General features: G+C 60.3%; 3 protein-coding genes across 4 annotated transcripts in view; 2 read left to right on the top strand and 1 right to left on the bottom strand.

The window, feature by feature from the left end:
* The window catches only part of LOC140902360 (uncharacterized), a 138,915-nt gene that overhangs the window by 42,374 nt on the left and 68,798 nt on the right, over positions 1–27,743 (bottom strand). The window lies entirely within an intron of this gene.
* On the top strand, positions 1,172–6,730 carry TMEM86B (transmembrane protein 86B). Its single transcript, XM_073322149.1, has 3 exons — positions 1,172–1,459; positions 4,890–5,142; positions 5,832–6,730. The coding sequence occupies exons 1-3, from the start codon at positions 1,337–1,339 to the stop codon at positions 6,224–6,226; spliced, it is 771 nt and encodes a 256-aa protein (XP_073178250.1). The 5' UTR covers positions 1,172–1,336; the 3' UTR covers positions 6,227–6,730.
* Positions 14,506–27,706, top strand: SYT5 (synaptotagmin 5). Of its 2 annotated transcripts, XR_012156021.1 has the most exons (10): positions 14,506–14,592; positions 19,071–19,229; positions 19,415–19,593; positions 20,614–20,733; positions 21,479–21,646; positions 21,874–22,041; positions 22,800–22,917; positions 23,434–23,567; positions 23,971–24,243; positions 26,978–27,706. XR_012156021.1 is itself a non-coding variant. In XM_073322069.1 (9 exons), the coding sequence occupies exons 1-9, from the start codon at positions 14,580–14,582 to the stop codon at positions 24,178–24,180; spliced, it is 1,269 nt and encodes a 422-aa protein (XP_073178170.1). In that variant the 5' UTR covers positions 14,506–14,579; the 3' UTR covers positions 24,181–27,706. The 2 variants fall into 2 exon arrangements, 1 of the variants encoding a protein (XP_073178170.1); XM_073322069.1 differs by having other exon boundaries at positions 23,971–27,706.

The following is a 27,743-nucleotide window of genomic DNA, read 5'->3' on the forward strand; positions in this document are numbered from 1 at the left end:
ACACAGTGGCCTCCCCTCCTGGATCCCACTGCTCACACCAGCACCGGCTCAGACTGCAGCCCATCTGCAGGGGAGCAGGGCCACCTGCCCCCCACCTCCACGGGGGCCACAATGGTGCCTGGATCTGCAGCTGTGTCTTCTCCCCCTTCCCCCCCCCCCCACCGCCTCCTTGTGGTAGGTCTAGGAGGAGGAGCTGGGCCCCAGCCCAACCCCCACTCTGATGGTGGTTTCTACTCCCTTTGCCCCTGTGAGGGGGTGAACCCTTTGTCCCCCCCCCCTTCCCCACAATCGGGGGGATGCTCAGTCCTGGGGGGTGGGGGTATCTGCTTACAGAGGGGCAGCTCCCTCCCTATTGGCAGGGGCCTCAGGTCCCTCAGCCTCCCCAAAACCCACCCTGTAGCAGATCTGGTGTGTGTGGGGCGGGAGGGTGGTATGGTACGGGGGGGGTCCCCTTTCCCTCTGCACCCCAAGGGATTCGGGGCCCTTCAGGAGTGGAGGAAGGTTTATGCAGACCTAGGAAGTTCCCTGTCCCCATAGCGGTTCGGAGCGTTAGGGGCTCAGACTGTAGGGCATAGGGGGCTAGGGGTCCCCCACCAATCAGCTGCCCCCCATCCTCCCTCCACACTGATCTTCCCAGCCTCTCCAGAGAGGTTCTGCATTGCACTAGTTTTGGGGGGGATCCCAGGTGCTTGGGGAGGGGTGAGGCTGGAAGGGGGTGTGGGGTCTGATCCCCTCCCCTTGCAAAAGAGACTTTAAAACAACCCCTCCCCCGAATGGCCCCTGGCTGGGGGGAGATGGGGCCAGATGCCAGGCTAGATGGCCCCACGATGCACCTTTCTCCTTTTCAAAAGCACTGAATTCCCCCCCCCACAAGTCAGCAGTAGCCAACAGTGATGTCCTGGTAGCCATTCCCTCCCCCGGCTACCACTTTAGTGGCAATATTTAAAAGCTCTTAAACAGGAACCAAATCAAGTGGCCTTTTGGGGGTTGCCCCGGGGCCTCCCCGGCCGGCGACCATCCCCCCTGTGTCGTGGGTCCCCGGCTCGTCTCTTTTGTTATTCCGGATGAAAATAAAAAACCAATGGTTAAAGCCTGAGCGTGCCGCAGCCTCCTTCCGGGGGGGGGGGGGAGGGCTGGGGGTAAGCAGGGCACTGTGTGGGGGCCCAGCACCAGGGTTCACATCCGAGAGCCCAGGCTCCCAGGCCCCCTGAGCCCCACTCCTCCAGCAGCTGCCTCCCTGTTATCAGCTGGTGCTGGGTGGGGATGAGGCAGGAGGAATCGATTTTTCTCTTCCCGCCCCCCCATCTTATCTCTGGCTCTGTTGAACCCACGGGAGATGAAAGTCCAGGCGGGTGCCTGGAGTTGGGAGCAGCAGCCAGGGTGCGTCCCGGAGCCCTGGCCCCGCACCATGGACATTCTGGAGACGGACGCCCACTACCACCGGAACATCGCGGCTGATGTAAGGAGGGGGAAACTGAGGCACGAAGAGGGGACCGGGCGGGGGCGGGGCAGAGACTGTGGCCTGGCTCCCAGTTCCCTTCCCCCACCCTGCTCTAAGCCACTAGGCCCCACTCCTCTCCCCGAGCTGGGAAGAGAACCCAGGCATCCTGGCTCCGAGCCCCACCCCACCCCTGCTCTCCCCCACTCAACCCCAGTGTCCTCTGTGTGCCATTGTGTTGCTGTTACGGCTTCTGGGACTGTGAGCGGGTAAAGCCGATCCATCGAGGCAGGATTTCCCTGCAGCCATTTCCACTTCAATTCTGCACTGTTTCCTGTAGCCCGCCTGAGCTGGGGGCACTGCTGGGCCCAGAGGGGAAGGGAAGTGGGGCTGGTAGCAGGATCAGTGTGGGTAGCCCTGATCACAGTGGTGGTGTGGGTGACCTTGAAAGCACAATATCAGTAGGTTTCAGAGTTAACGCCCTGTTGGTGTGAATGGGGCAAGCTCATGGCCAAATTGGGACAATTAGGAGCAAAGTTAGCTGCCTCTTCCTGCCCAATCTCCTGGTGATTAAATAGTTAACAATCAGTAGGTTTCAAAGTCAAAGTTGAAGCTGCTACTTTAGCATCAATAGGAACAGAACTTCACCCTTTGAAGAAGCAGCATTAACTGGCTCTTTCTGCTAAAACGGTGAAATTGTTGTTAAATCGTGCCATCGGTAGGTTTTAGAGTGAACGCCTGCTAGGGTAAGTGGGCATGGGCCCAGTTTTTACTTTGGTTGGGTGGATGTTTTAGGGTTGGCATGGTGTCTGGGTTCAACTGGAAATTCCTGGGGAAAAAATACCTCGGATATGAAACTGGAAAGTTGTGGTTGAAGTGATGCAGTCAGTAGCATTCAGAGTTAACACACAGTGGCAGGGAACAGGGGCTGGATCAGGAACGGGGTCAGGGATAGAGCAGGCATAGCAGGATGTTGCTGTGATTGCTCTGGCAGCTGAACTACCAAGGACGATGTGTTACGTGACAGCAGTAGGTTTCAGAGTTAACACTTCATTGAGATGAATGGGGCAGGGAGGTCACTTCCCAGCCCCAGTAGGATGAGGTGCCGGGAGGTGAGCTGAGTAGATTTAGCTGGGATATCTTGGTGGTGAAATAGTTAATGAGGCTAGTCTCATCTGGGTTATCAGTAGGTTCCAGAGTAAGAGTCGTAAACAGGGAGTTAAGTTCCCAATTCCAGTGAGCTGCGGTTCAGCCTGAGACAAGTAGCTATCGCTGAGTGCTCCTGGTAGGTCTCTGCTTGGTCAAATAATTAGAAGGCCATAGGCAGTAACTCCTCGCTTCACGTGGTGGTTACGTTCCTGAAAAACGCGACTTTGTGTGCAACAATGTTTAGCAAATCCAATTTCCCCAGAAGAATTAATGTAAAGGGGGGGGGGGAATCTAGAGTCCCGGGAATGTTTTTTGCCAGACAAAAGACATGATAGACAGATGCAGGGTACGTTTTAAACAATTGACTAGTGTACCCAGCAATGGGTGAGTGTGACACTTGGGTGAGGCTGGGGAGACCGCGGGTGGGATGTTTCCCAGGCAAATCTTGCTGCTAAACGATGAGCTCGCACTCGGCTGGAGCCCTCAAGGGTTAACACGCAGTTGTTAAAGTAGCCCTGGGGTGGGCAAACTTTTTGGCCCGAGGGCCACATCTGGGTATGGAAATTACAGGGTGGGCTATGAATGCTCGCAAAATTGGGGGTTGGGGTGCAGGCCCTGGGATGGGGCTGGGGATGAGGGGTTAGGGGTGCAGGGGGGTGCTCTGGGCTAGGATCGAGAGGTTCAGAGGGCGGGAGGGGGATCTAGGCTGGGGCAGGGGGTTGGGGCACAGGAGGGGGGCAGGGGGCAGGCTTCGGGCGGCGCTTACCTCAAGCAGCTCCTAGACGCAGCAACACGTCCCCTCTCTGGCTCCTACACAGAGGCACAGCCAGGCAGCTCTGCTGCGCGCCGCCACATCTGCAGGCACCGCCCCTGCAGCTCCCATAGGCTGCGGTTCCTGTCCAATGGGAGCTGTGGGGTGGCACTTGCGGCAGGGGCAGCGTGCGGAGCCCTCTGGCTGCCCCTCCGTGTAGGAGCCAAACGGGGGACATGCTGCTGCTTCCAGGAGCCGCTTGCTTCCTAGCTGGAGCTCCAGGGCCGGATTAAAATGTCTGGAGGGCCGGATGTGGCCCCGGGCCATAGTTTGCCCCCCACCCCTGATGTAGCCTCTCACTCTACGAGGCAGCCAGGGCCTGAGGCAGGAGGGAGGAAACACAACAGATGCAGGGGGCCAGCGGCCGCAAACCCTTCCCTGCAAAAACGGAAGCAGATGATGGGCCCCCGCTGGAGCGCTCGACTCCCTCCTCCTGCCCTGACAGCACGTGCCCGGCCGCACAGGGGCTGACTTTCCAAAATGCTGTGGGGTGAGAGAGAGAGAGAGATGTGCGTCGCCCCTTTAAGTACGCTCACTCCACTTCAAGTATGTTGCCCTTTTAAGCAGATCAGGCAGGAAGCAACAGCTTCCAGCAAGCTCCGCCCCTTCTGTCCCCGAGCCCTGTCCCCTCCTCCGCTTTGTGGAGGGGGGGTACAGAGCTGGGGGACATCCTGCCATCAGCACCCCTCTCCGCCCCCCGCACAGCAAGCGGGAGGCTCCCGGGAGCAGCCCCAAGGCAGAGGTCAGGGGCAGCTGCCAAGCCGCATCCCTTATTTGGGAATTATGGGGAGCTGACGGGGGGGGGGGGGGGCCCTGGTTCTAAGCCCCACCAGGAGGGGCTGCTCTCCCAGAAAATCCTGTGGACAAAGCAGGCAGCTGCCAATCGACCTTATAAGGCAGCATTGCACAACTTTAAACGAGCTTGTTCCCTAATCGATCAGCCACGTGACGACGTGAACCGGAACAATGTTCAGGGAAGAGTCACTGTACTCTGGGTTATCATTAGGTGAGCCAGTGAGCGCACTGATGATATTCAGTGGGCTGTCAGTGGTGTTCAGTGTTAACACCGTGAAATAACCAACAGGATTCTTGGTAACAACCGCTTATCATTAGGTGTTGGAGTTGACATAGCAAAACAACGGCCAAAACCCACTGTATAAGAATTGAGATGTCTTATTTCCTCCGTTAACGCTGAAACCTAATTACAGCCCGTTTCCCGACCCTTGTGTCAGTAAGTTTCAGAGTGAACACGGTGAAATAGCCAGACTGTACATTACTATAGACTGATGTAATGATAGGTGTCACAGTTAACATGATGACAGTTAACAGGCCCGCTCTGTAAATTACAGAGTAGGTCATCAGTAGGTTTAAGAGTTAATGTGTGATGATTGTTCCCTGCTCGGACTGAGGGGTAGTCTCCATGCCGGGTGCGTCGTACTCTCCCCAGTGTAAATGCGCCCCGGCCGTGTCAATTTCCACCTTCCTCTGCAGGCCACGAGCCGCCGCCTCAAGCTGCTGCCGTTCCTGGCCTCCTGCGGCCTGTACTTCGCCCTGTGGCTGCCTGAGCCCAGCTGGGTCAGCACCGGCGTCAAGAGCCTCCCGCTCCTGAGCTTGGTCTTCTTCCTGACGGCCCAGGCCTGGGGCGATGGCGCCTGGACCCCCTCGGCGCGCCGGGTCCGCTGGGGGCTGATGTTCTCCGGCGTGGGAGACGCCTGCCTGGTCTGGCCGCAGCTATTCCTCCTAGGTACGGAGTCAGGGGCACCAGCGGGGGAGAGAACCCAGGGCTGGGCTAGCAGGGGGCTGCGCGTCGGGAGTGAGGGGCACCGGCAGGGCTGGGCTAGCAGGGGGCTGCGGGTCGGGAGCGAGGGGCACCGGCAGGGCTGGGGGGAGCCCAGGGCTGGGCTAGCAGGGGGCTGCGGGTCGGGAGCGAGGGGCACCGGCAGGGCTGGGGGGAGCCCAGGGCTGGGCTAGCAGGGGGCTGCGGGTCGGGAGCGAGGGGCACCGGCAGGGCTGGGGGGAGCCCAGGGCTGGGCTAGCAGGGGGCTGTGCGTCGGGAGCGAGGGGCACCGGCAGGGCTGGGGGGAGCCCAGGGCTGGGCTAGCAGGGGGCTGCGGGTCGGGAGCGAGGGGCACCGGCAGGGCTGGGGGGAGCCCAGGGCTGGGCTAGCAGGGGGCTGCGGGTCGGGAGCGAGGGGCACCGGCAGGGCTGGGGGGAGCCCAGGGCTGGGCTAGCAGGGGGCTGCGGGTCGGGAGTGAGGGGCACCGGCAGGGCTGGGGGGAGCCCAGGGCTGGGCTAGCAGGGGGCTGCGGGTCGGGAGTGAGGGGCACCGGCAGGGCTGGGGGGAGCCCAGGGCTGGGCTAGCAGGGGGCTGTGCGTCGGGAGCGAGGGGCACTGCAATCTGACGCCCCCTCTTCCCCCCCCCCCCCCCGCCAGGCATGGTGGCCTTCGCTCTGGCTCACATCTGCTACATCTGGGCCCTGGGCCTGCGTCCTGCCCGCCCCTGGCTCCTGCTGCTACTGGCACTGGCCTGGGCGGGGGCCTACACGACGCTGTGGCCCTGCCTGGGGGGCCCCTACGTGCCGGCCGTGGGGGGCTACGGGGCACTGCTGGCGGCCATGGGCTGGCGGGCCCTGGCCCAGTCTCCCCCCCGCCTGGCCATGGCCACTGGCTCCCTGCTCTTCATGGCCTCTGACCTGGTCCTGGCCAGGGACCACTTCTGCGCCCCGGTGCCCTGGGCCCGGCTCATCGTCATGGGCACCTACTACGCGGCCCAGGGGCTGATTGCAGCCGGGGCCCCCCGCGCCAGCCCCCGCTGGAAGGAGAGCTGAGCCGGGCACCCGCGACCTCTGACCCCATCCGCGCCAACCCGCCGGGGGCATCCGTGACCTCTGACCCCATCCACGCCAACCTGCTGGAGACCCCAACGACCTCTGACCCCATCCACGCCAACCTGCTGGTGACCCCAACGACCTCTGACCCCATCCACGCCAACCTGCTGGTGACCCCAACGACCTCTGACCCCATCCACGCCAACCTGCTGGTGACCCCAACGACCTCTGACCCCGTCCACGCCAACCTGCTGGTGACCCCAACGACCTCTGACCCCGTCCACGCCAACCTGCTGGTGACCCCAACGACCTCTGACCCCGTCCACGCCAACCTGCTGGTGACCCTGGGGCCAACGAGAACCAACCGCCCTGGGAGTTGGTTCCTTGACCTACGACCCGACCCGGTGGCCTAGGAGCACCAACCTGCCCAACCAATAACCTGGAAGTAATTGCCTTGACCCTGCTCATTGGCCAGCAGGCCCAATTACAGCTGATTTGATGACATGTGTTGTCTGATGTGGGCTGGGTGGGAGGCGGCTGGGACAGCAGAGAGGCACGGGCCAGGGGAGCTCCTATCGGCCCAACTTGTCTCCAGCTGTTGATGGGGATGTTGAGTCCTGTGACCTATGACCTCCCTCTACGGATCCTAAGACCCAGCGCCAGGAGAGAACCCCGGCGTCCTGGCTCCCAGCCCCCCCCCCGCCCCCCAACTGCTCTAACCACTTGACCCCACTCCCCTCCCAGAGCCAAGGAGAGAACCCAGGCGTCCTGACTCCCAGCCCTCTCATAAACAGTGGTTGAAGCCTCTGGCAGAGCCTGTCTCATGGCGCCCTCTAGTGGCCGGATGCAGCAGCCTGGCGACTCAGGGAGCTGGAGATGGTGCTCTGGGGGTGACGGGTTTGAGGCCTGAAGGGGGCGTGATTAGGGGTCCCTAGGGGCTGGACATGCCGGCTGCTTGTGGGAGCCGTGGGGAGCCAGGGCAGGTAGGGAGCCTGCCTTAGCCCTGCCGTGCCGCCGACCAGGAGCCGCCTGAGGTAAGCGCTGCCTGCCGAGAGCCCGAACCCCCCGCCGCACCCAAACACCCTCCCAGAGTCCACACCCCACGCGCCCACCTGCATCGCAACCCCCTGCCCTACCCCAGGGCCCCCTCCCATACCCTGAGCCCCTCATTTCTGGCCCCTCCCTGGAGCCCTCACCCCCTCCCGCATCCCTGCCCCAGCCCAGTGACAGTGAGCGAGGAGGGGGAGAGCGAATGTCAGGGGGAGGCAGGATGGAGTGAGTGGGGCGGAGGTGTAGAGAAGGGGTGGGCCAAGGGTGTTCAGGTTTGTGCCATTAGAAAGTTGGTAACCCTCCAAAACCCCCATGTGTCCCGCTCCCACCATGGGGCTGCATTGGCTCTGAGCCTCACCCCCCCACCTTTCCCGGGCCTGCCCATGCACCCCCCCACCCCCCCTCAGGACCTAGCACCTGTTCCTCTCCCACTCATTCCCCAGGAGAAACTTGGGGACCACAATGCCCCCCCGCCCCATCCCAAAGCTCAGGAATGACTCTGTGCTGCACCCTCGCCTCTGGTGTGTGTGTGTGTGTTGGGGGGGGGGGGGCTTGTGTCAGATTTGGAGCTTATTTAAAGGTCTTTTTTTGGGGGGGGGGCTGCTGGAGGTTTAGCTCAGTCGAGTCCGTATCTCCCCTTTATCCCACCTTCTTCCCTCCCTTTCCCTCCCCCCTCAGTGATGTGCCTTAAAGAGGGTCCGAACTACCCGCCGCCTCGGTGGGGTTCTTACAGGACTCGCCTCGCTGAGCCGGGGGCCCTTTTCTCTGCTCGGCACAGAGATCTCTGCGGTGAGGAGCGCGGCACCGGATCTCAGTGGGGTTTCGGTGACGGTGAGGCCCGGCTGCTGGCTCCTTGGGCAGAGGCCAGAACCAACTTGTCGGCCGACACGAAGATGCAGCCGGCAAAAGGCCCCGTTTTGCTTTCGTGGCCCGGAGCGGAGCCGGGGAACCGTCGCGGGTCCCAGTGGCTGAACGGCGGGTTCGGGTCTTATACGGCAGGATGCTCTGTGAGCGTGTCGGACCGATCGATATCCCACCTGGTCTCTGGCGGAGGGGTGTTAGGGCGGCTTTTTCCTCTCCTTTTCGACAGTGTCTGGCTCACGGCAGCAGTAGGGATACGGCTAATGGGACCGATTGCAGCCGGCGTCGGCGACTCCTTGAGGGTGCCTGGAATTGGGCACAGCAGCCAGGGTGCGTCCCAGAGCCCCAGCCCCGCACCATGGACATCCTGGAGACGGATGCCCGCTACCCCGCGAAATTTGTGGCTGATGTAAGGAGGGGGGAACTGAGGCACGAAGTGGGGCCAAGCAGGAGGTAGACCCTTGGTGTCCTGGGACCCATTTCCCTTCCCCCACCCTGCTCTGAGCCATTAGGCTCCCCTCCCCTCCCAGAGCCGGGGATAGAACCCAGGAGTCCTGGTTGCCTGATGGATTCCTGATGAACGCACCGATGAATCGCCCGCCCGCCACGCACGCCGTTCGCAGCGCGCGCTTTCGAGATCTGACGGGCTCACAACTGAAACTCGCTCTCAGAACCCAAGGAAGGCTTGGAAAGTTTCGACAATGCCAAGCCAGGAGAGGAGGCCAATGCTGAATGTCTGCGCTGCACCCGAGGTGGGATTAAGCGTGAATCGTTATAAGCGCCCAGCTCTAACTCTCGATTCAAATGAAACGTTTTCTTCGGGGAGCAGAGAGCAAGCGAGGAGAGCTTGGGTTGTGAGTTCTGGTTTAGGTCAGCAGCAAACCGCATAGAGAAGCCGAAGTCGAAGCTTTAATTGGCTGGTTGCTTCCCCCGCCCCGTCTTTCCCTCCAGCAAAATCAACCCCAGGAAAATTATTCATCTTTTTGTTTGCATTGATTTTCTCCTGGTTTGGGTGTGGTGGTGATAAACAACCCTGATCAATTCCCAGGGGAAATGAAACAAAAGAAACACTGAAAACCAAGGGCCAGACCCACATCCAGCTGTTCCACGGAGCTGGCTAAGTCCCCACGCCCAACCCTAGAGACAGCTGCATCCCAGCACCAGGGAAGGGGTCCCCATATAACCAGCCCTCATGCCCCATCCCAGAGGGACTGTGTCTATGCCCTGGGTGAGGGGTCCCCATATAACCACCCCACGTTCCCCAGGCTAGAAGTAAGGCCCCCATCTTGATTCAGGGCGGGAGGGAGCCCGCCATGCCCAGCATGAGGGGGGCCCTGATCTCACTTGAGGATTGTGGGGTGAGGTGCCCTGCCTGGCCTGCTGGTGGGGGAGAGGGGCCACTCCCAGTCAAGGTCTCTGGGTGCTGCTGTTATGGAAATATTTGGCAGCAGCTTTGAGTATGAAAATGTAAATTGATTTCTCCTGATGCCAGCACCAACCTGTAACAGATAGCGTTCATAGAATATCAGGGTTGGAAGGGACCTCAGGAGGTCATCTAGTCCAACCCCCTGCTCAAAGCAGGATCCATACCCAATTAAATCATCCCAGCCAGGGCTTTGTCAAGCCTGACCTTAAAAACTTCTAAGGAAGGAGATTCCACCACCTCCCTAGGTAACGCATTCCAGTGCTTCACCACCCTCCTAGTGAAAAAGTTTTTCCTAATATCCAACCTAAACCTCCCCCACTGCAACTTGAGACCATTACTCCTTGTCCTGTCCTCTGCTACCACTGAGAACAGGCTAGAGTCATCCTCTTTGGACCCCCCTTTCAGGTAATTGAAAGCAGCTATCAAATCCCCCCTTATTCTTCTCTTCTGAAAACTAAACATCCCCAGCTCCCTCAGCCTCTCCTCATAACTCAGGTGTTCCAGACCCCTAATAATTTTTGTTGACCTTCGCTGGACTCTCTCCAATTTAGCCACATCCTTCTTGTAGTGTGGGGCCCAAAACTGGACACAGTACTCCAGATGAGGCCTCACCAATGTCGAATAGAGGGGAACAATCACGTCCCTCGATCTGCTTGCTATGCCCCTACTTATACATCCCAAAATGCCATTGGCCTTCTTGGCAACAAGGGCACACTGCTGACTCATATCCAGCTTCTCGTCCACTGTCACCCCTAGGTCCTTTTCCGCAGAACTGCTGCCGAGCCATTCGGCCCCTAGTCTGTAGCGGTGCATTGGGTTCTTCCGTCCTAAGTGCAGGACCCTGCACTTATCCTTGTTGAACCTCATCAGATTTCTTTTGGCCCAATCCTCCAATTTGTCTGTATCCTCTGTATCCTATCCCTGCCCTCCAGCGTATCCATCACTCCTCCCAGTTTAGTGTTGTCTGCAAACTTGCTGAGGGTGCAATCCACACCATCCTCCAGATCATTTATGAAGATACTGAACAAAACCAGCCCCAGGACCTACCCCTGGGGCACTCCACTTGATACCGGCTGCCAACTAGACATGGAGCCATTGATCACTACCCGTTGAGCCCGACAATCTAGCCGGCTTTCTATCCACCTTATAGTCCATTTATCCAGCCTGTACTTCTTTAACTTGCTGGCAAGAATACTGTGGGAGACCGTGTCAAAAGCTTTGCTAAAGTCAAGGAACAACACATCCACCCTGGGGGGGACTCTAGGGGGACAGAGTGGTGGGTCTGGGAGCCAGGACTCGTGGGTTCTCCCTCAGCTCTGGGAGGGCAGTGGAGTCTAGTGGTTAGAGCAGGGGGGTTGGAAGCCAGGACTCTTACGTTCTCCCCCAGCTCTGGGAGGGGAGAGGGCTCTAGTGGTTGGGGGGGGGCTGGGAGCCAGGACACCTGGGTTCCCCCCCCCCGGCTCTGGGGTCTCATGCTCTCTCTGTCTGTCCCCTGCCAGTGCCTGCCCCAGTGATGATCCTCACCCTCAAGGCTCATTCGAACAGCTCCCTGACCCTGGCTGGGTGAAGCCTTCTGTGTCCTGGGTCCACAACTATAGCTACAGCATCCGCGTCTGGGCCCCCCTCCCCAGGGGCAGGCGAGTGCAGGGAGAGACCCTGCCGGCGTCTCCAGTGGCCCTGTCTCCATCATGGGGCTCTCAGCGGGACCGAATTACATTGTATCACCTTTCCCCTCTAGGGGGCGCTGGCTCCCGTCTGGCCCCAGGACAGGGACTGGCTGGCTAGGGGGGCAGGTAAGGGGACATGAGACCTTTCCCCTCTAGGGGGCGCCGGCTCCCATCCGGCCCCAGGGCAGGGACTGGCTGGCTCAGGAGGGTGGGGAATGGGGTGTGGGGCCTTTCCCCTCTAAGGGCCGCCAGCCCTGATCTGGCCCTAATCTGCTGTTATCAATAATTTTTGGTTATTAGCCATAGCTGATTTTGAATCATTGCTAATTGCTTAGTTCTATGAACGTAATTAACAGTGAACTGCTAAGGATCACTGGTTTCACCTAACTGTTAATTACTCACATGTCCATAATTAATGGTTAAATGTTAGTAATGGAAATATATTAATCTTTTGCAAGAGGTGCTCATTAACCACCTCTCGTTAATCACAATCACAGATAATGGATTGCTAAAGTGCCACTGGGCTAAACAACAAAGTAAGAGAAGCAGTGAGAGGCAAAAAGGCATCCTTTAAAAAGTGGAAGTTAAATCCTAGTGAGGAAAATAGAAAGGAGCGTAAACTCTGGCAAATGAAGTGTAAAAATATAATTAGGAAGGCCAAAAAGAATGTGAAGAACAGCTAGCCAAAGACTCAGAAAGTCAGAGCAGGAAGCTGCTAAACAACCAGTGGAGCCACTGGACGATCAAGATGCTAAGGGAGCACTCAAGGACGATAAGGCCATTGTGGAGAAACTAAATGAATTCTTTGCATCCTTCACGGCTGAGGATGGGAGGGAGATTCCCAAACCCGAGCCATTCTTTTTAGGTGACAAATCTGAGGAACTGCCCCAGATTGAGGTGTCATTAGAGGAGGTTTTGGAAAAAATTGATATCTTAAACAGCAATAAGTTACCAGGACCAGATGGGATTCACCCCAGAGTCCTGCAGGAACTCAAAGGTGGAATTGCAGGACTTCTAACGCTCGTCTGTAACCTGTCATTTAAATCAGCGTCTGTACCAGATGACTGGAGGGTAGCTAATGGGATGTCAATTTTTAAAAAGGGCTCCAGAGGTGATCCTGGCAATTACAGGCCGGTGAGCTTGACCTCAGTACCGAGCAAGCTGGCCGAAATGATAGCAAAGAACAGAACGATCAGACACATGGGTGAACATAATTTGTTAAGGAAGAATCAAAATGGTTTTCGTAAAGGGAAATCACCCCTCACCAATCTACTAGAATTCTTTGAGGGGTCAACAAGCATGTGGACAAGGGCGAGAGCACCGGGCCGGTGAAGCTGTGACATATGGTATAGAGTGGGAAGCCGGGGGTGCCGCAGGTCGGGAGTGAGGGGCACCAGCAGAGCTAGGGGGAGCCCAGGGCTGGGCTAGCAGGGGCTGCGGGGCAGGAGTGAGGGGCACTGGCAGGGCTGGGGGGAGCCCAGGTTTGGGATAGCCCCCCTGTGTCTCCCAGGGGCATCAGGGTCAGGCCCGACAGCCAGGGGAGAGACCCCCATGCTGGGCCCCCCCGTAGCTCAGCACCCCCTGCTGCCCCCCCCTTCTAACCCTGTTGATTTCTGGCCTCTGATGGATGAGGAGAGTGGGTGAATTCTCCTGTTGCCAAGGCAACAAAGTATCAACTCCAAGAGTTGCTATGACGCTGGGTGATTTCCCCATCTTGTTCCCATGGCGCCGGCGTTGCCCTGGTGCTACTCACGCCAGATAATCTGGACTTCTTCCAGTCCCATCTCCGGGAGGGGAGTGGGGTCTCGTGGTTAGAGCAGGGGGGCTGGGAGCCAGGACTCCTGGGTTCTCTCCCTGGTGCTGGGAGGGGAGTGGGATCTAGTGGCTAGAGACGGGGCGCAGGGGCTGGGAGCCAGGACGCCTGGGTTCTCTCCCCGTCTCAGGCAGGGGGAGTGGGGTCTAGGGGGCTGGGCAGGGCTGGGAGCCGGGACACGTGGCTTTGCAATGCCGAAGGCCAAAGTTTCCCTTCTCTCCTGCAGGGGGCAGCATCGCCCCTTCCCCGGCCCCCACATGCGCTAGGTTTGTTTACTTGCTTCACAAGGCCCCTGCTCCGCCCCCGCACACAGGGCGAAGGGGGAGGGGCGAGTCCTCTCCCATCACGGCTGCAGGCATCTCATAGTGTAGAAGGGTAAACCCAGGTACACACACGTGTGTGTTCCTGGCGCCCCCTGCTGGAGGGGCCGGGCCCTGCACTGTGCGCGCGTCCCTGGCGCCCCCTGCTGGTGGGGCCGGGCCCTGCGCTGTGTGTGTCCCTGGCGCCCCCTGCTGGAGGGGCCGGGCCCTGCGCTGTGGGTGCGTCCCTGGCGCCCCCTGCTGGAGGGGCCGGGCCCTGCGCTGTGAGTGCGTCCCTGGCGCCCCCTGCTGGAGGGGTCGGGCCCTGCGCTGTGAGTGCGTCCCTGGCGCCCCCTGCTGGAGGGGCCGGGCCCTGCGCTGTGAGTGCGTCCCTGGCGCCCCCTGCTGGAGGGGCCGGGCCCTGCGCTGTGAGTGCGTCCCTGGCGCCCCCTGCTGGAGGGGCCGGGCCCTGTGCTGTGTGCGTCCCTGGCGCCCCCTGCTGGAGGGGCCGGGCCCTGCGCTGTGTGCGTCCCTGGCGCCCCCTGCTGGAGGGGCCGGGCCCTGCGCTGTGTGCGTCCCTGGCGCCCCCTGCTGGAGGGGCCGGGCCCTGCGCTCTGTGTGCGTCCCTGGCGCCCCCTGCTGGAGGGGCCGGGCCCTGCGCTCTGTGTGTCCCTGGCGCCCCCTGCTGGAGGGGCCGGGCCCTGCTCTGTGTGCGTCCCTGGCGCCCCCTGCTGGAGGGGCCGGGCCCTGCGCTCTGTGTGCGTCCCTGGCGCCCCCTGCTGGAGGGGCCGGGCCCTGCGCTGTGTGTGTCCCTGGCGCCCCCTGCTGGAGGGGCCGGGCCCTGCGCTGTGTGTGTTCCTCAACACCCCTCCCCCGCCGCCCCAATTGCTGATCAGGATAAACCATTCCAGCCTGGGGATCCTAACCCAGAGCCCCCTCTTTCCTCACCCGCCTCCACTGCGATGGGAGATCCCCCTCAGCCCCCCTCCCTGCAATGGGAGACCCCCAGCCCCAGCCCCTCTCCCTGCAATAAGAGAGCCCCCTCCCCTCCCAGCCTGCGACTGAAGAGCCCCTCCCTTCCCAGGGATGGCAGAGTCCCCTCCCTCTCCCTGCCTGCCACGGAGGAGCCCCTCCCCCTCCTGTCCCCACCCCCTGCCCCACCCAGCCGCCGTTCAGCACCGCGGGGCGGACAGCTCCGAGCCCCGCTCCGGCCGCCCGGTGCCGGCCCCCCGCCGCGATGGAGGGAGACGGTAGGAGCCCCCCCCCCCCGTCCCCCGATGGGAGCAGCCGGCGCTGAGGACTCGGGGGGCCGGGAGCTGAGGGGGGCGGCGGGGGGGAACAAAGCCGGGGGCGGGGAGCGGCTGAAGGGTCCGATCGCGGCTGGGGGAGGGGGGGCTGGCCGTGGCGCGGGGCCGGGTCCCAGCTGGGTCCATCGGTGTCACTCTGGAGTGACACCCGTTTACACTGGCTGAGGATCTGTCCCTAGAATCGCCCCCTGTGTCTTGATGGGCAAATTCGCTCCATAGAGGGCCAGAGGCTCAGCTGGTCTAAAGAGGTGTCACTCCAGTGTGACTCTGAATCACGCCAGCTGGGGGTCTGGCCCCACTGATCCAATGGAGCTGCAGCCACTGGCCCAGCTGGGACTCTGGCCCCACTGATCCAATGGAGCTGCAGCCACTGGCCCAGCGGGGGGTCTGGCCCCACTGATCCAATGGAGCTGCAGCCACTGGCCCAGCGGGGGTCTGGCCCCACTGATCCAATGGAGCTGCAGCCACTGGCCCAGCGGGGGTCTGGCCCCACTGATCCAGTGGAGCTGCGCCACTGGCCCAACTGGGGGTTGGCCCCATAACCCCCAATGGAACTACAGCGGATGGACCCAGCTGGGGATCTGGCCCCACTGGCCCCAAAGGAGCTGTAGCCACTGGGTCCTGGCCCCCTTGGGGAGCGCTGAGGAGTTGATGGATAGAGGGGAGCTCATGGCCCTGGGTGAGGTAGGGTGGGACCTGGGGGGCGAGGAGGGGGCAGGGTCCGGGAGGGGGCTGGGCTGGGCTGGAAGAGGAGCGGTGCTGGGAATTCGGAGGATCGATATTTCAGAGCTGTCGGCTCCCATCTTTTGTGTGTCTCACGGGACCCCGGGCGTCAGAGGGTCCAGCCCAGAGCCAGGTTCTTGGCCGGCTCCGCAGCTGAGTCACGGCAGCTGGGGCTGGGGAGGAGCCCATCTCTTGCCCTGATGCCCCAAGCAGGGCACCCGCTGACCCCCAGGGCCAGGCAGAGGCCGGCGCAGATGGGCGCGGTCCACAAGGTTGGGTCCAACTTAACAGGTGAAACCATATCCCCAGCCGCAGGCCGGGGGCCCATGGAGCCATCCCAGGTCAGGCCAGCTTGGGGTCCTGGCCCCATTGATCCAGTGACGCTATGGTCAGTGGGGGCTGTCCAGTGCTCAAAGCACATGCCCTGTAGCACAGACCCCGTGTGTGGTCTGGTGCGTGGGGGGAGGGTTGGAAGCCAGGACACCTGGGTTCTCTTCCTGGCTCTGAGAGGGGAGTGGGGTCGAGTGGTTAGAGCAGGGGGGCTGGGAGCCAGGACTCCTGGGTTCTCTTCCTGGTCTGGGAGAGGGGTGGGGCCTGGTGGTTAGAGCGGGGTTGGGGGGAGCTGGGAACACGGACTCCTGGGTTCTGTCCCCAGCTCACTTCCCCCCTGGCTGGGCCCCGATCTCGCGGTGTGTTGGGTTTCATTGCTGGGGCGGGGTGGGGTGGGGGCGGGGGCTGTTGTGGTGCAGAAGGGCCCAGCTGTTGTGGATCCTCCGGCCTCAGGGCACGCGGGGGGGGGGGGGGAGGCACACGTACTCAGAGAGTCAGAACTGGAAAACCGCACACGCAGGCAGGGACACGTGCGCCCGCCCTGCCTCCCTGGCCCTGGGCTCCCCCCAGCCCCGCCGGTGCCCCTCACTCCCGACCCGCAGCCTCCTGCCAGCCCGGCCCTGGGCTCCCCCCATACATAGCTTTTCTCCCGTCGCCAGCCCCAGGGGAACCCTCTGCAGGGTGGGGGCTCAGTTCTTCTCTCCTATTCAGCCATATCACCCCCTTTGCTAAGGCTGTGGGTTAGTGCCCCTCGGAGGTTGTTGTGGGGTAATAGGGGCCCCGGCCACACAGCGGACGGGGCTCAAGCCCAACAAACTCATTTCACGGCCGTGGAAAGTGGTAGCGGGGGAGAGAGGTTGGTTGACTCAGAGAACCCACCTCCCAGACCCAGGGAGAGAACCCAGATGTCCTGGCTCTCAGCCCCCCAGCTCTAACCACTAGACCCCACTCCCCTCCCAGACCCAGGGAGAGAACCCAGGAGTCGTGATACACTGCGTCACTCCGCCGACACTGCCCAACATGTAATTAAAATGATGTGGATCCCCCAGCCCCATAGAGGGTGGGGACACGTGTTTGGGGCTGAGTGTTCGGGGCTGGGGTTTGTCTGTTGGCCTCAAGGGGCTGATTCAATCCCTTCTTCCTGCTTGTGTGCTCTGCCCTTCCCCAGATACACAGGGTTATTGCCCCTCATCAGCGCCAGCACCTCTTAGAGGGGAAAGGCCCCGTGCCCCAGCCCCCACCCCCCTGAGCCAGCCAGTTCCTGCCCTGGGGCCAGATGGGAGCTGGTGCCCCCTAGAGAGTCAGGCCCCATGCCCCATGGCTCCTTCCAGGGTGGTGTTTTCCGGTGGTTGCTCTGGTTGACAAAGGCCTGGGCTGACAGGGGCTGGTGGGGACGGGGGGCGGGGGGGGGAGCTGTCACCCAGCTCAGCACAAGTGGGCGTCAGGGCCCAGGGCAGCGAGGTTGCGTGAGAGAGAGAGAGCGAGCGCGAGCCGGCCGGCGCTGGGGTGAGCAATCACAGGGGTGGAGGGGCCCACGGGTCTGCTCCGGGGCAGGGGCTGGATACCGCGCTAGATGGGCCCGTGGGTTTGCGCCGGGGGTGGGGATGGGGGTCTCTCGTGTTACCCTGTGTCTGTCTATGTCCAGGCACCTGGGTTTGTGCTTAAAGCACTCGACTGGGAGCCAGGACGTCTGGATGCTAGCCCCGGGACCCCCCCCAACCCCCTCCCTGACGAGATCGGAGCCCCGTCGCACCGGGCACTGCCCACGCCCCCCCCCCCCCGCAGCTGGAGCCAGGCCCTGCCAGCCCAGGGGAGCTCACAGCCTAAATCAAGAATTGCTGCTGCTTTCAATTCCATGGGGAAACTGAGGCCCAGGGCGGAGCTGAGCCATGCCCAGACCCACAGAGGAGGGGTGTGGAACTGAAGCCAGGCGTCCCGTGTGCCTGGCAGAGGTGGTGAGGCCCTGCTCGGGCCGGGGGAGGTGAAGGCTCCGGCCCCTGATGCCCGCCCCACAACGTGCCTCACCGCTCACTCCCCGCCCGGTGCTGGGTCAATCCTGCTGGTTGGGGGGGTGGTTAATCCACTCGGCTCCATCTGTGAGTTGGGGGTGGGGGATTAGCGAGCAGGGCCGGCCCCTGGCACTTTAACGGGCGCTAATGGGATCAGAGCCCAGGGGGAGGGGGCAGGAGAGAGAGAAATTCCCCATCAGCCAGGCCCCGGCACAGCCGGCCCCTGACATTCCCCATCTGTCTGTTACCCCCTTCTAGCCAGCCCCCCTCTCAGCCTCTAGCTATCGAGGCATCCCAACGCCCCCTCTGTCCGGCCGGCCGGCTCCAGTCCCTAGCTAGCTACCCCTCTACCCCTCCCCGGGCACCACCCCGTCTGTCTGGCTGCTGTCCCATCTCTGGGAGGGGAGTGGGGTCCAGTGGTTAGAGCAGGGGGGGCCGAGAGCCAGGACTCCTGGGTTCTATCCCCATCTCTGGGAGGGGAGGGGAGGGGGGGTCCAGTGGTTAGAGCAGTGGGGGGCTGGGAGCCAGGACCCCTGGGTTCGATTCCTCACCCCGTGGAGTGCTGGGCGGTGAGCCAGGCCAGGCCAGGGTGCAAAGGCAGTTTGCCAGCGGGGAGCAAGGCAAGTTTGCCAGGGCGGCCCCGGCCCGTTGCACAGGGGATGGAGGGTCCTGCCAGGGAGAGGAACAGCGGGGAGGTGCGGGGAGCCAGGACTCAGTTTGATAGATTGCCCAGTTTGATCGTCCTCCTGCGTGGGCCGGGCGGGGGTGGGGGCTGGTCGCACGTTGAGGGTGATTTTTTTCAAACTCATCAAGCTGATGCGACCTATTTCCTGGATTCCCGACCTTGCCCCCGGGGTTAATGCCGGCGGTAACTTACAGGCACCTTGCAGGGGCTAAAAGATAAACAGCTATAAGACCGATATCTATCCTGAGCAAAACTGACCCACAGGTGACCCAGGCTTCTGCTCTGCCAGCGTCCCACATACCCCCCGTCGCTGGGGGTACCCCCTCACCAAGGATCCCTAGGCTCTGCCCTGCCACAGCTCCGCTCTCTGATTTGGTGGCAGTAGTGGGATCCTGCAGTGCCTACCCCAGAAGCCAGGGGGAGACTGCCTGGGAGGGGATGGTATCTCCTCCTGTACAGACAGAGCCCCCTGCAGGGAAGGGTCAATGGGGACCCCCCCCCCAACAGCAATGGGGCTGGTAGTTAACACCCCGGCAAGATGTATGGGGCACTTGGGACAATTCACACCTCTCTGAGCAATAGGTCCAGGCCCTCGGCGGACTCAGGCGGGGGGTCGGGGCCCTCTGGCAAAGTGATGATCGGACGACCCGGATCTGTGCCCTCCCTTCCCCCAGGTGCAAAGATGAACGCAGCTCGGCGATCGGCCATGCTGGCCTCGGAGGTGACCGCGCCTCCCAGCCAGCCGGCCCTGAACGCCACTGAGACGCCCAGCAAGGAGAACGTCTTCTCCGACATGAAGGACAAGTTCATGAACAAGCTCAGCAAGCTGCCAAGTGAGTGCTTGGGGGGGATCCCCTCCCTGTAGCCCCCTGCCCCACCCCAGAGGCAGTCGCATCTCAGCACTGGGCCAGAGCCCACCCCAGAGGGGCTGCATCCCAGTGCCGGGCGAGGGGTAACCAGCCCCCCGCGTCCTGCCCCAGAGGGGCCCCGTCTCACTCCCGCTCTGTCCCTGCCGCAGTCCCGCCCTGGGCCGTGGCCACCATCCTGATCGTGGCGGCTCTTCTTCTGCTCTGCTGCTGCTTCTGCGCCTGCAAGAAATGCGGGAAGAAGAAGAAGGCGAAGAAGGCGAAGGAGAAAGTGAAGGCGCAGATCAACCTGAAGGAGGTGAAGGAGCTGGGCCAGAGCTACATCGACAAGGTGAGACCCCTTCTAGGGGTCGCCGGCTCCCACCCAGCCCCAGGGCGGGCGCTGGCTGGCTCAGGGGGGCGGGGAATGGGGCCCGGGGCCTGTCCCCTCTAGGGGGCGCCGGCTCCCACCCAGCCCCAGGGTGGGCACTGGCTGGCTCAGGGGGCAGGGAATGGGGCCCGGGGCCTGTCCCCTCTAGGGGGCGCCAGCTCCCACCTGGCCCCAGGGCGGGCACTGGCTGGCTCAGGGGGCAGGGAATGGGGCCCGGGGCCTGTCCCCTCTAGGGGGTGCCGGCTCCCACCTGGCCCCAGGGCGGGCACTGGCTGGCTCAGGGGGCAGGGAATGGGGCCCGGGGCCTGTCCCCTCTAGGGGGCGCCGGCTCGCACCTGGCCCCAGGGCGGGCACTGGCTGGCTCAAGGGGTGGGGAAGTGGGCTTGGGGCCTTCCCTGCTAGGGGGCCCCCACCAGGGTGAGAGGCTGGCGGGGGGGCCTCAGTTTGGGACTCAGCTGCTACTGAGCTGCTTATCTCCTAAGCCTCCCAGATGCCTAAGCCCTTGGCCCCTGAGGCAGCAGCCTCTGACCTTGGGGGCTGCCTGGACGCTCCGCCGAGGGGTGGGGTAGTTGTGTGTGGGATGGGGGGGGGTAGAAGGAAGCTATTTTGGGTCATGGTTGTATAAGTGATGTGTGTCTGTCTCTCCCTGGCGCCCCCTGCTGGAGGGGCCGGGCCCTGCGCTGTGCGTGCGTCTCTGGCGCCCCCTGCTGGAGGGGCCGGGCCCTGCGCTGTGTGTGCGTCCCTGGAGCCCCCTGCAGGAGGGGTGGGGCCCTGCGCTGTGAGTGCGTCCCTGGCGCCCCCTGCTGGAGGGGCCGGGCCCTGCGCTGTGTGTGCGTCTCTGGCGCCCCCTGGTGGAGGGACGGGGCCCTGCGCTGTGTGTGCGTCCCTGGTGCCCCCTGCTGGAGGGGCCGGGCGCTGCATGTGTAACTGAGGTGCTGGCTGAACTCAGGGTCTCTCTCTCACTCCCTCTCCCCGCCCCAGGTGCAGCCTGACATTGAGGACCTGGACCCAGCGCTGCTGCCCGAGCCAAAGGACGAGAAGCCCCAGGAGAAGCTGGGCAAGCTGCAGTACTCGCTGGACTACGACTTCCAGAACGGGCAGGTGCGGGCACCCACGTGGCCTGGCATGGGACCCAGGCATCCAGGCTCACATCCCTCCCAATTCCAACCTAGGAAAAAACCCTCCCTGCCCAGAGCTGGGAATGGAACATAGGAGTCCTGGCTCCCAGCCCCCCCTGCTCTAACCACTAGACCCCATTCCCCTCCCAGAGCTGGGGAGAGAACCCAGGAGTCCTGGCTCCCAGCCCCCCCCTGCTCTAACCACTAGACCCCACTCCCCTCCCAGAGCCCTGGAGAGAACCCAGGAGTCCTGGCTCCCAGCCCCCCCTGCTCTAACCACTAGACCCCACTCCCCTCCCAGAGCCCTGGACAGAACCCAGGAGTCCTGGCTCCCAGCTCCCCACCGCTCTAACCACTAGACCCCACTCCCCTCCCAGAGCCGGGGAGAGAACCCAGGAGTCCTGGCTCCCAGCCCCCCCCCCCCCCGCTCTAACCACTAGACCCCACTCCCCTCCCAGAGCCCGGGAGAGAACCCAGGAGTCCTGGCTCCCAGCCCCCCCTGCTCTAACCACTAGACCCCACTCCCCTCCCAGAGCCCGGGAGAGAACCCAGGAGTCCTGGCTCCCAGCCCCCCCTGCTCTAACCACTAGACCCCACTCCCCTCCCAGAGCCCGGGAGAGAACCCAGGAGTCCTGCGTCCTCTGTGTGGGGCACTGCTGTGGGGGAAGCTCACAGGGCGGCTGACACCCGGTGTCAGACTGGAACTTTTCCCTTTCACCCTGTCCCAGCTGGTGGTGGGCATCATCCAGGCAGCCAACCTGCCGGCGCTGGACATCGGGGGCACGTCCGACCCCTACGTCAAAGTCTTCCTGCTCCCTGAGAAGAAGAAAAAACACGAGACCAAAGTGCATCGGAAAACCCTGAACCCCACGTTCAACGAGACCTTCATCTTCAAGGTAACACCCCTCACTCCCGACCCACAGCCCTCTCCATGCCCCCCAGCTCTGCCGGTGCCCCTCACTCCCGACTCGCAGCCCCCTCCGTGCCCCCCAGCTCTGCCGGTGCCCCTCACTCCCGACTCGCAGCCCCCTCCGTGCCCCCCAGCTCTGCCGGTGTCCCTCACTCCCAACCCGCAGCCCCGCTGGGGGAGGGGCCCTGCTGATCTCTCCCCCCGCGCCCCCAGATCCCGTACGTGGAGCTGGGCGGGCGGACCCTGGTCATGGCCGTCTACGACTTCGACCGGTTCTCCAAGCACGATGCCATCGGGGAGCTGCGGGTGCCCATGAGCAGCCTGGACCTAGCCCAGCCCATCGAGGCATGGCGGGACCTGCAGTCCGCGGAGCAGGAAGAGGTGAGGCCCCACCCGTGGGCCCTGTCGCCTGGCAACCCCGCCTGTGGGGGTGCATCCCAGCAGGCGGGGGGGAGGGGGTTCCCTGGGGGGGAGGGGGGCCTGGGGGTTGGAATTCCCTGGGAGAGGAGGTGGCTTGGGATTCTCTGGGAGGGGAGGGGAACCTGGGGGATGGGATTCCCGGTGGGGAGGGGGGTTGGGATTTTCTGGGGGGCTCTGGTGGCTTGGGATTCTCTGGGAGGGGAGGGGAGTCTGGGGGTTGGGATTCCTGGGGGGGGAAAGTCTGGAGGGGATGAGATTCCCAGGGGGAGGGGGACTCTAGGGGATGGAAATCTGGGGGGAGGGGGGGCTCTGGGGAATGTGATTCTGTGTGGGAGGGGCACTCTAGGGGATGGGATTCCCAGGGTGGGAGGGGGGTTCTGGGGGATGGGATTCTGGCAGGGAGGGGGTCTCTGGGTGAGGGGATTCCCAGGAGGGAGGGGGTGTCTGGGGGAGGGGATTCCCTGGGAGAGGAAGGGTTCTGGGGGATGGGATGCCTGTAGGGGAAGGGGGGTTTTGGGGGTTGGGATTCCCTGGGGGGAGAGGGCATTGTGGGATGGGAGTCCCTGGGGGGAGGGGGCCCTGGGGGATGGGATTTGGGGGGGGGGGAAGTGTTGGCTAATGTGGGAGAGGGGGGTCCCTAGAGCTAGGATTCCTGGGGAGGGGAAGCTGCAGTCCAGCCCTCCCAGTCTGACTGTGCCCCCCCTCCCCGTGCCGCACAGCAGGAGAAGTTGGGGGACGTTTGCTTCTCCCTGCGCTACGTCCCCACGGCTGGGAAGCTCACGGTCATTGTGCTGGAAGCCAAGAACCTGAAGAAGATGGATGTGGGGGGGCTGTCAGGTGAGACAATGCTGCAAGCTTCCTCCCTGCAGTGCCCCAGCTGGGGACCCCGGTGCTGCGAGCTTCCTCCCAGCAGAGCCCCAGCCAGGGCCCTAGTGCTGTGAGCTTCCTCCCTGCAGTGCTCCAGCCGGGGACCCAGTCGCTGTGAGCTTCCTCCCCATAGTGGTCCAGCCGGGGACCCTGGCGCTGTGAGCTTCCTCCCCGCAGTGACCCAGGCCGGGACCCTGGGACTGCAAACTTCCTGGCAGCAGTGCCCCAGCCAAGGTCCTGTCTCTGCCCCGAGTGGGTCAGGCTCATGCCTGGATGTCCAGGGGGTTGAGCTCCATTGACACCCTGGCCTTGGGGCTCAGCAAACTTACAGGGGTGCTTGAACCTGCAGGAGCCAGGAATTGTGGGATAGCTACCTCACTGGTCACCTGACTGGTCCAGCTTGGGGGCAGGGCAGGGGGTTGCTCTTCAGACCCAGGTGGGGCGTGGGGTCTCTGTTCTGAAGTGTCTCCCGCCCCCACCCTCCAGATCCCTACGTGAAAATCCACCTGATGCAGGGAGGAAAGCGGCTAAAGAAGAAGAAAACGACCATTAAGAAAAATACCCTGAACCCCTATTATAACGAGTCCTTCAGCTTTGAGGTTCCCTTTGAGCAGATCCAGGTGAGTCCCCCCCCTGCCCTCAAACTCCGAGCCAGCCAGTTCCTGTCCTGGGGCCAGATGGGAGCTGGTGCCCCCAAGATGGCAAAGTCCCTGGGCCCCATTCCCCACCCCCTTGAACCAGCCAGTCCCTGTTCTGGGGCTGGATGGGAGCCGGCTCCCCCTAGATGGGAGATGGCACTCCCTTCTCTCACCGGCTTGATGTGGATATTACTGGTGTGGGGGAAGATCACAACACTGGGGGGGATCCCCAGCTGGGGGCACTGCTGCAGGGAAGCTTGCAGCACAGCACGGGAAATCCCTGGCTAATGGCACCGCTGCCCGGGGAAGTTCATGGCCCTGGCCAATCCCCAGCTGGGGCATCGCAGTGGGTGAGCTCACTGTGCCACCTCTCCTCCCCCGGCAGAAAGTCCAGGTTGTTCTCACCGTCCTGGATTACGACAAGCTGGGGAAGAATGAGGCCATTGGGAAGGTCTTTGTGGGCTGCAATGCCACGGGCACGGAGCTGCGTCACTGGTCCGACATGCTGGCCAATCCTCGGCGCCCCATCGCCCAGTGGCACACCCTGCAGACGGAAGAGGAGGTGGACATGGTCATCAGCATGAAGACCTCCTGATGCCCCTTCTTCCCCCCCGATCCTGGCCTGGCTGGCGGGCAGTCGTCCCATCTCCCGTCCTGAGTGAGTGGGAACGTGTGGGTGAGGCGCCTCTGGAGAATGCGTGTGTGGGATCGCCTGTGAGCCTGTTTCCTCTTTCAGAGCTGTTCCTGTTGAAACATCTTCGAGAAAACCTTCTGTTTCTGATCCGCTGTGTGAACCGTGAGGTTTACGTTGTGTCAAGAAGCTGGTGAGACGTCTACTATAGGGTTACTATAGGGTTACTATGGAGTTACCATAGGTTTACTATGAGGTTACTGCGGGGTTACAATATGACTGCAGTAGGTTTACCCATCATGTTGTGCCACCTCATTTGAAAACTGGGTCTTGTGTGTAAACCTATTGTAAACCTGTTTACTAATGACTTACAACAGGTTTACTTTAGGGCTACCATAACTTTGCACAGGTGGATGTCATAGTGTGGTGACACATTTAAAAGCTAGGCCTCATGTAAATCTCTTGTAAATCTGTAGAGGAGGCATCCTAAAGATTTCCACCTTTGGATCTTGCAAGTCTCCTGTATGAAACTATTGTAGCTGTATTGACTACGGGTTTACAATATACTTATATACTTGGATGCTATAGCGCAGTGCCATCTTTGAAAATTAAGCTTAATGTGTAACCCTATTGTAGATTTGATTCTTGTATGTTTACTAGTGGTTTACAACAGATTCACTCAATGGTTACACTTAGCTTCACATGCTTGGATAGTATGGTAGGGTGCCATATTTTAAAACTGGGCTTCATGTGTAATCCTGTTGTAATTCTAGCTTTACTACAGATTGGCTCCAGGTTCATTTACAGCTTTACAAAGTGTTTATTATAGGCTTACAAGATATTTACTACGGGTTTCACACAGGTATACTTTGGGTTTACTACAGGTTCATGACAAGTTTACTATAGATTTTTTGTGGTCTTATGATATGTCTAATATAGGTTTACAACAGGTTTACTGAGGGCTTATAACAGGTTTACTATTACTTTAAATTTTACTGTACATGATTTACTCTAGTACATTATTACTACATTTTACTGTAGGCTTACAATGGGTTTACAACAGGTTCACTAGAGACTTATGATAGGTTCACTATGGCTTTACTATTAGTTTACAAACATGTTTATTATGGGTTTACAGCAAGTTTACTATTAGTTTACAAACATGGGTTTACAACAAGTTCACGATGGGTTTACAACAGGTTCATTGTTGTTTTACAAACATGTTTACTATAGGCTTGCAACAGGTTTGCTATATGTTTACTATTGGCTTACAATGAGTTTACTGTGGGTTTAGAACAGGTTCACTACAGATGTACCAGATGTTTACAACAAGCTTACTATTGGTTTACAAACATATTTTCTACAGTCTTACGACAGGTTTTCTATATGATTACTACAGGCTTGCAGTGACTTTACCATGGGTTTACAATAGGTTCACTATAGACTTACATGTTTACAATAGGTTTGCAACAGATTCACTGTGGGTTTAAAACAGGGTCACTATGGGTTTACAGCAGGTATACTATTGGTTTACAAACATGTTTATTATAGGCTTACAACAGGTTGACAACAAGTGTACATGAGGGCCAACATTCAAATACACATTCCTTGCTCATATCGTCCCCCCTCTGGCTGCCTCATGGTGCACATTGGACAATCGGTCCTCGAGCATTTAAATCTATTGCAAACTTTACACATGAGACCCAGCCTCCAAATGCAGGCCCCTTTCAATGGAAGCCCCAAAATAGGACCATCCCTTGAAGGCAGCAGCATTGGAGAGCTCAGCTCCTGTTTTCCCAGTGCCTGGTGGGATTATTACCTGGCTCAGTTTAATTCATCTCCGTTGATGTTTTGTTTTGGGTTGTTTTCTGCTTAGCTTGTGCCAATGAAATCAGGCTGATCCGATTCCCCACCTGGTTCCTGTTGTACCAAACCTTGCTGCTGTTCATCGCTACTCACACTTGTTAGTTAATTAACGTCCTTGAGGGGGGGACTCGGTATGATCATCCCTGGCTCTGGGAAGGTTAGAGCAGGGTGGCCTGGGAGCCAGGACTCCTGGGTTCTCTCCCTGACTCTGGAAGGGGAGTGGGGTCTAGTGGTTAGAGCAGGGGGGACCTGGAGTCAGGACTCCTGGGTCCTATTCACCATCTGACCTCTGGCAAGCCAATTCCTCTTCATACACTCCTAAAACTGGGCTAACACCCCAGTCTGAAGCCCTCAGACACAAGGCTGCAAAGTATTAATACAATGACCTCTTGGCTTTCGCTACCCAGAGCTCTCCTGCTCGACCATGGAGCCACTTTTCTCCTCATGCCCCGTCTGGCTCCATTTCGGTTCACTGGGAGCTTGGCTGTATTTTGTTACTAATTGCTTCCTCCAGCTATTTAGTTCCCGAAGCAGAATCTCCCGTTCCTGCCCTGTCCAGGGATTTCTGTTCCCAGCAAAATGAGCTCAAGAAGAAGGACACCTCACCAGGCCAAGAATGGTCAAGTGTAGGGGGTGGTGGCCATTTTGTTTCTCGTGTTGACCACGATAGGATGTTTGGTATTATCCTCTGATTGTAGAATTAGCACCCCTTGGGGACTAAAAAATGCCTTCCATCCCCGCTATTTAAATCTTATCCCCTCTGTCTCCTCTCTCTGGTCCCAAATTTTAGTGACAGGCATGACTGGAGGCGTGATTGTGTCCTAATTCCATTGGCTGAGCCCTCGTTAGCTGGCTAACTCTCCATCACCTTTCCTCCCCCACCCCCCCCTCCCAGTCTCAACTTTTAGCCATAAGCAAAGTGAAGAATACGAGGACCTCTGCTCAAGATGGCCTTCATCAAGATGGACGGAGACGTTAAATTACTTCCACTGACCAGTCCCTTGTGTCTCTCCATCTCTCTTTATCCCCCGGCCCCAACTTCTAGCAAAAAACAGAGAGATTATCAAGAGGGTGGCCATCTGAGTTGATGGCCACCATCCAGGATGGTGGCCACTCAAGATGGGGATGGTCATTCATGAAGATGGCCATGCCACATGATGGCGAACTGTGAGGCAATGCTAAATACTAGTCTCCCCAATCTCCTTTCCACCCTAAGTCCCAACTTCTAGCAACAACTGGTGTGTAAATGCCCGGCGCAAGATGGCCTCTGCCAAGCGTTGGAGAGATGCTGTGTCCTCCGTGAACCCCTTGTTCATGGTTCAAGATGACCTCCCCACCTCCGTAACAATGAGTGTGCCAAGAATTAAATGACCACCACCGTGCTGTGGCAGACACGCTGTAGGATAACGGCAGACGGGATCGTGTACAGGCCAAAGAGGACCATTGTAACCTATGACGTGGGTGGATTCTACCCCCACCCTCCCATTTTGAAGAACCTCCCCGCTCTCACCCGTTAGCGGTGCTGTCCTTTATACGCCGCACCCCTTTTGAACAGGTTTTCATATCGATGTCTTTGACCACGCGGTAACATCGTCTGTTCATAAATAAATCAAAGAGCTCTATATTTCAAAGGTGTGTTCCTCATTGTCTCCAACGGGGAA

This window comes from Lepidochelys kempii, chromosome 23 (assembly GCF_965140265.1).
Source record: "Lepidochelys kempii isolate rLepKem1 chromosome 23, rLepKem1.hap2, whole genome shotgun sequence".
In the NCBI taxonomy this organism is placed as follows: Eukaryota; Metazoa; Chordata; order Testudines; family Cheloniidae; genus Lepidochelys; species Lepidochelys kempii.

What these genes read in the sequence shown, in the direction of transcription:
- TMEM86B (XM_073322149.1), top strand. Translation starts at nt 1,337, where the DNA reads ATGAAAGTCCAGGCGGGTGCCTGGAGTTGGGAGCAGCAGCCAGGGTGC. An exon ending in ACCGGAACATCGCGGCTGAT is followed by an intron (nt 1,460 to 4,889) that starts GTAAGGAGGGGG and finishes CTTCCTCTGCAG; the next exon opens with GCCACGAGCCGCCGCCTCAA. An exon ending in GCCGCAGCTATTCCTCCTAG is followed by an intron (nt 5,143 to 5,831) that starts GTACGGAGTCAG and finishes CCCCCCCGCCAG; the next exon opens with GCATGGTGGCCTTCGCTCTG.
- SYT5 (XM_073322069.1), top strand. An exon ending in GCCAGAGCTACATCGACAAG is followed by an intron (nt 19,594 to 20,613) that starts GTGAGACCCCTT and finishes TCCCCGCCCCAG; the next exon opens with GTGCAGCCTGACATTGAGGA. An exon ending in GGATGTGGGGGGGCTGTCAG is followed by an intron (nt 22,918 to 23,433) that starts GTGAGACAATGC and finishes CCCACCCTCCAG; the next exon opens with ATCCCTACGTGAAAATCCAC.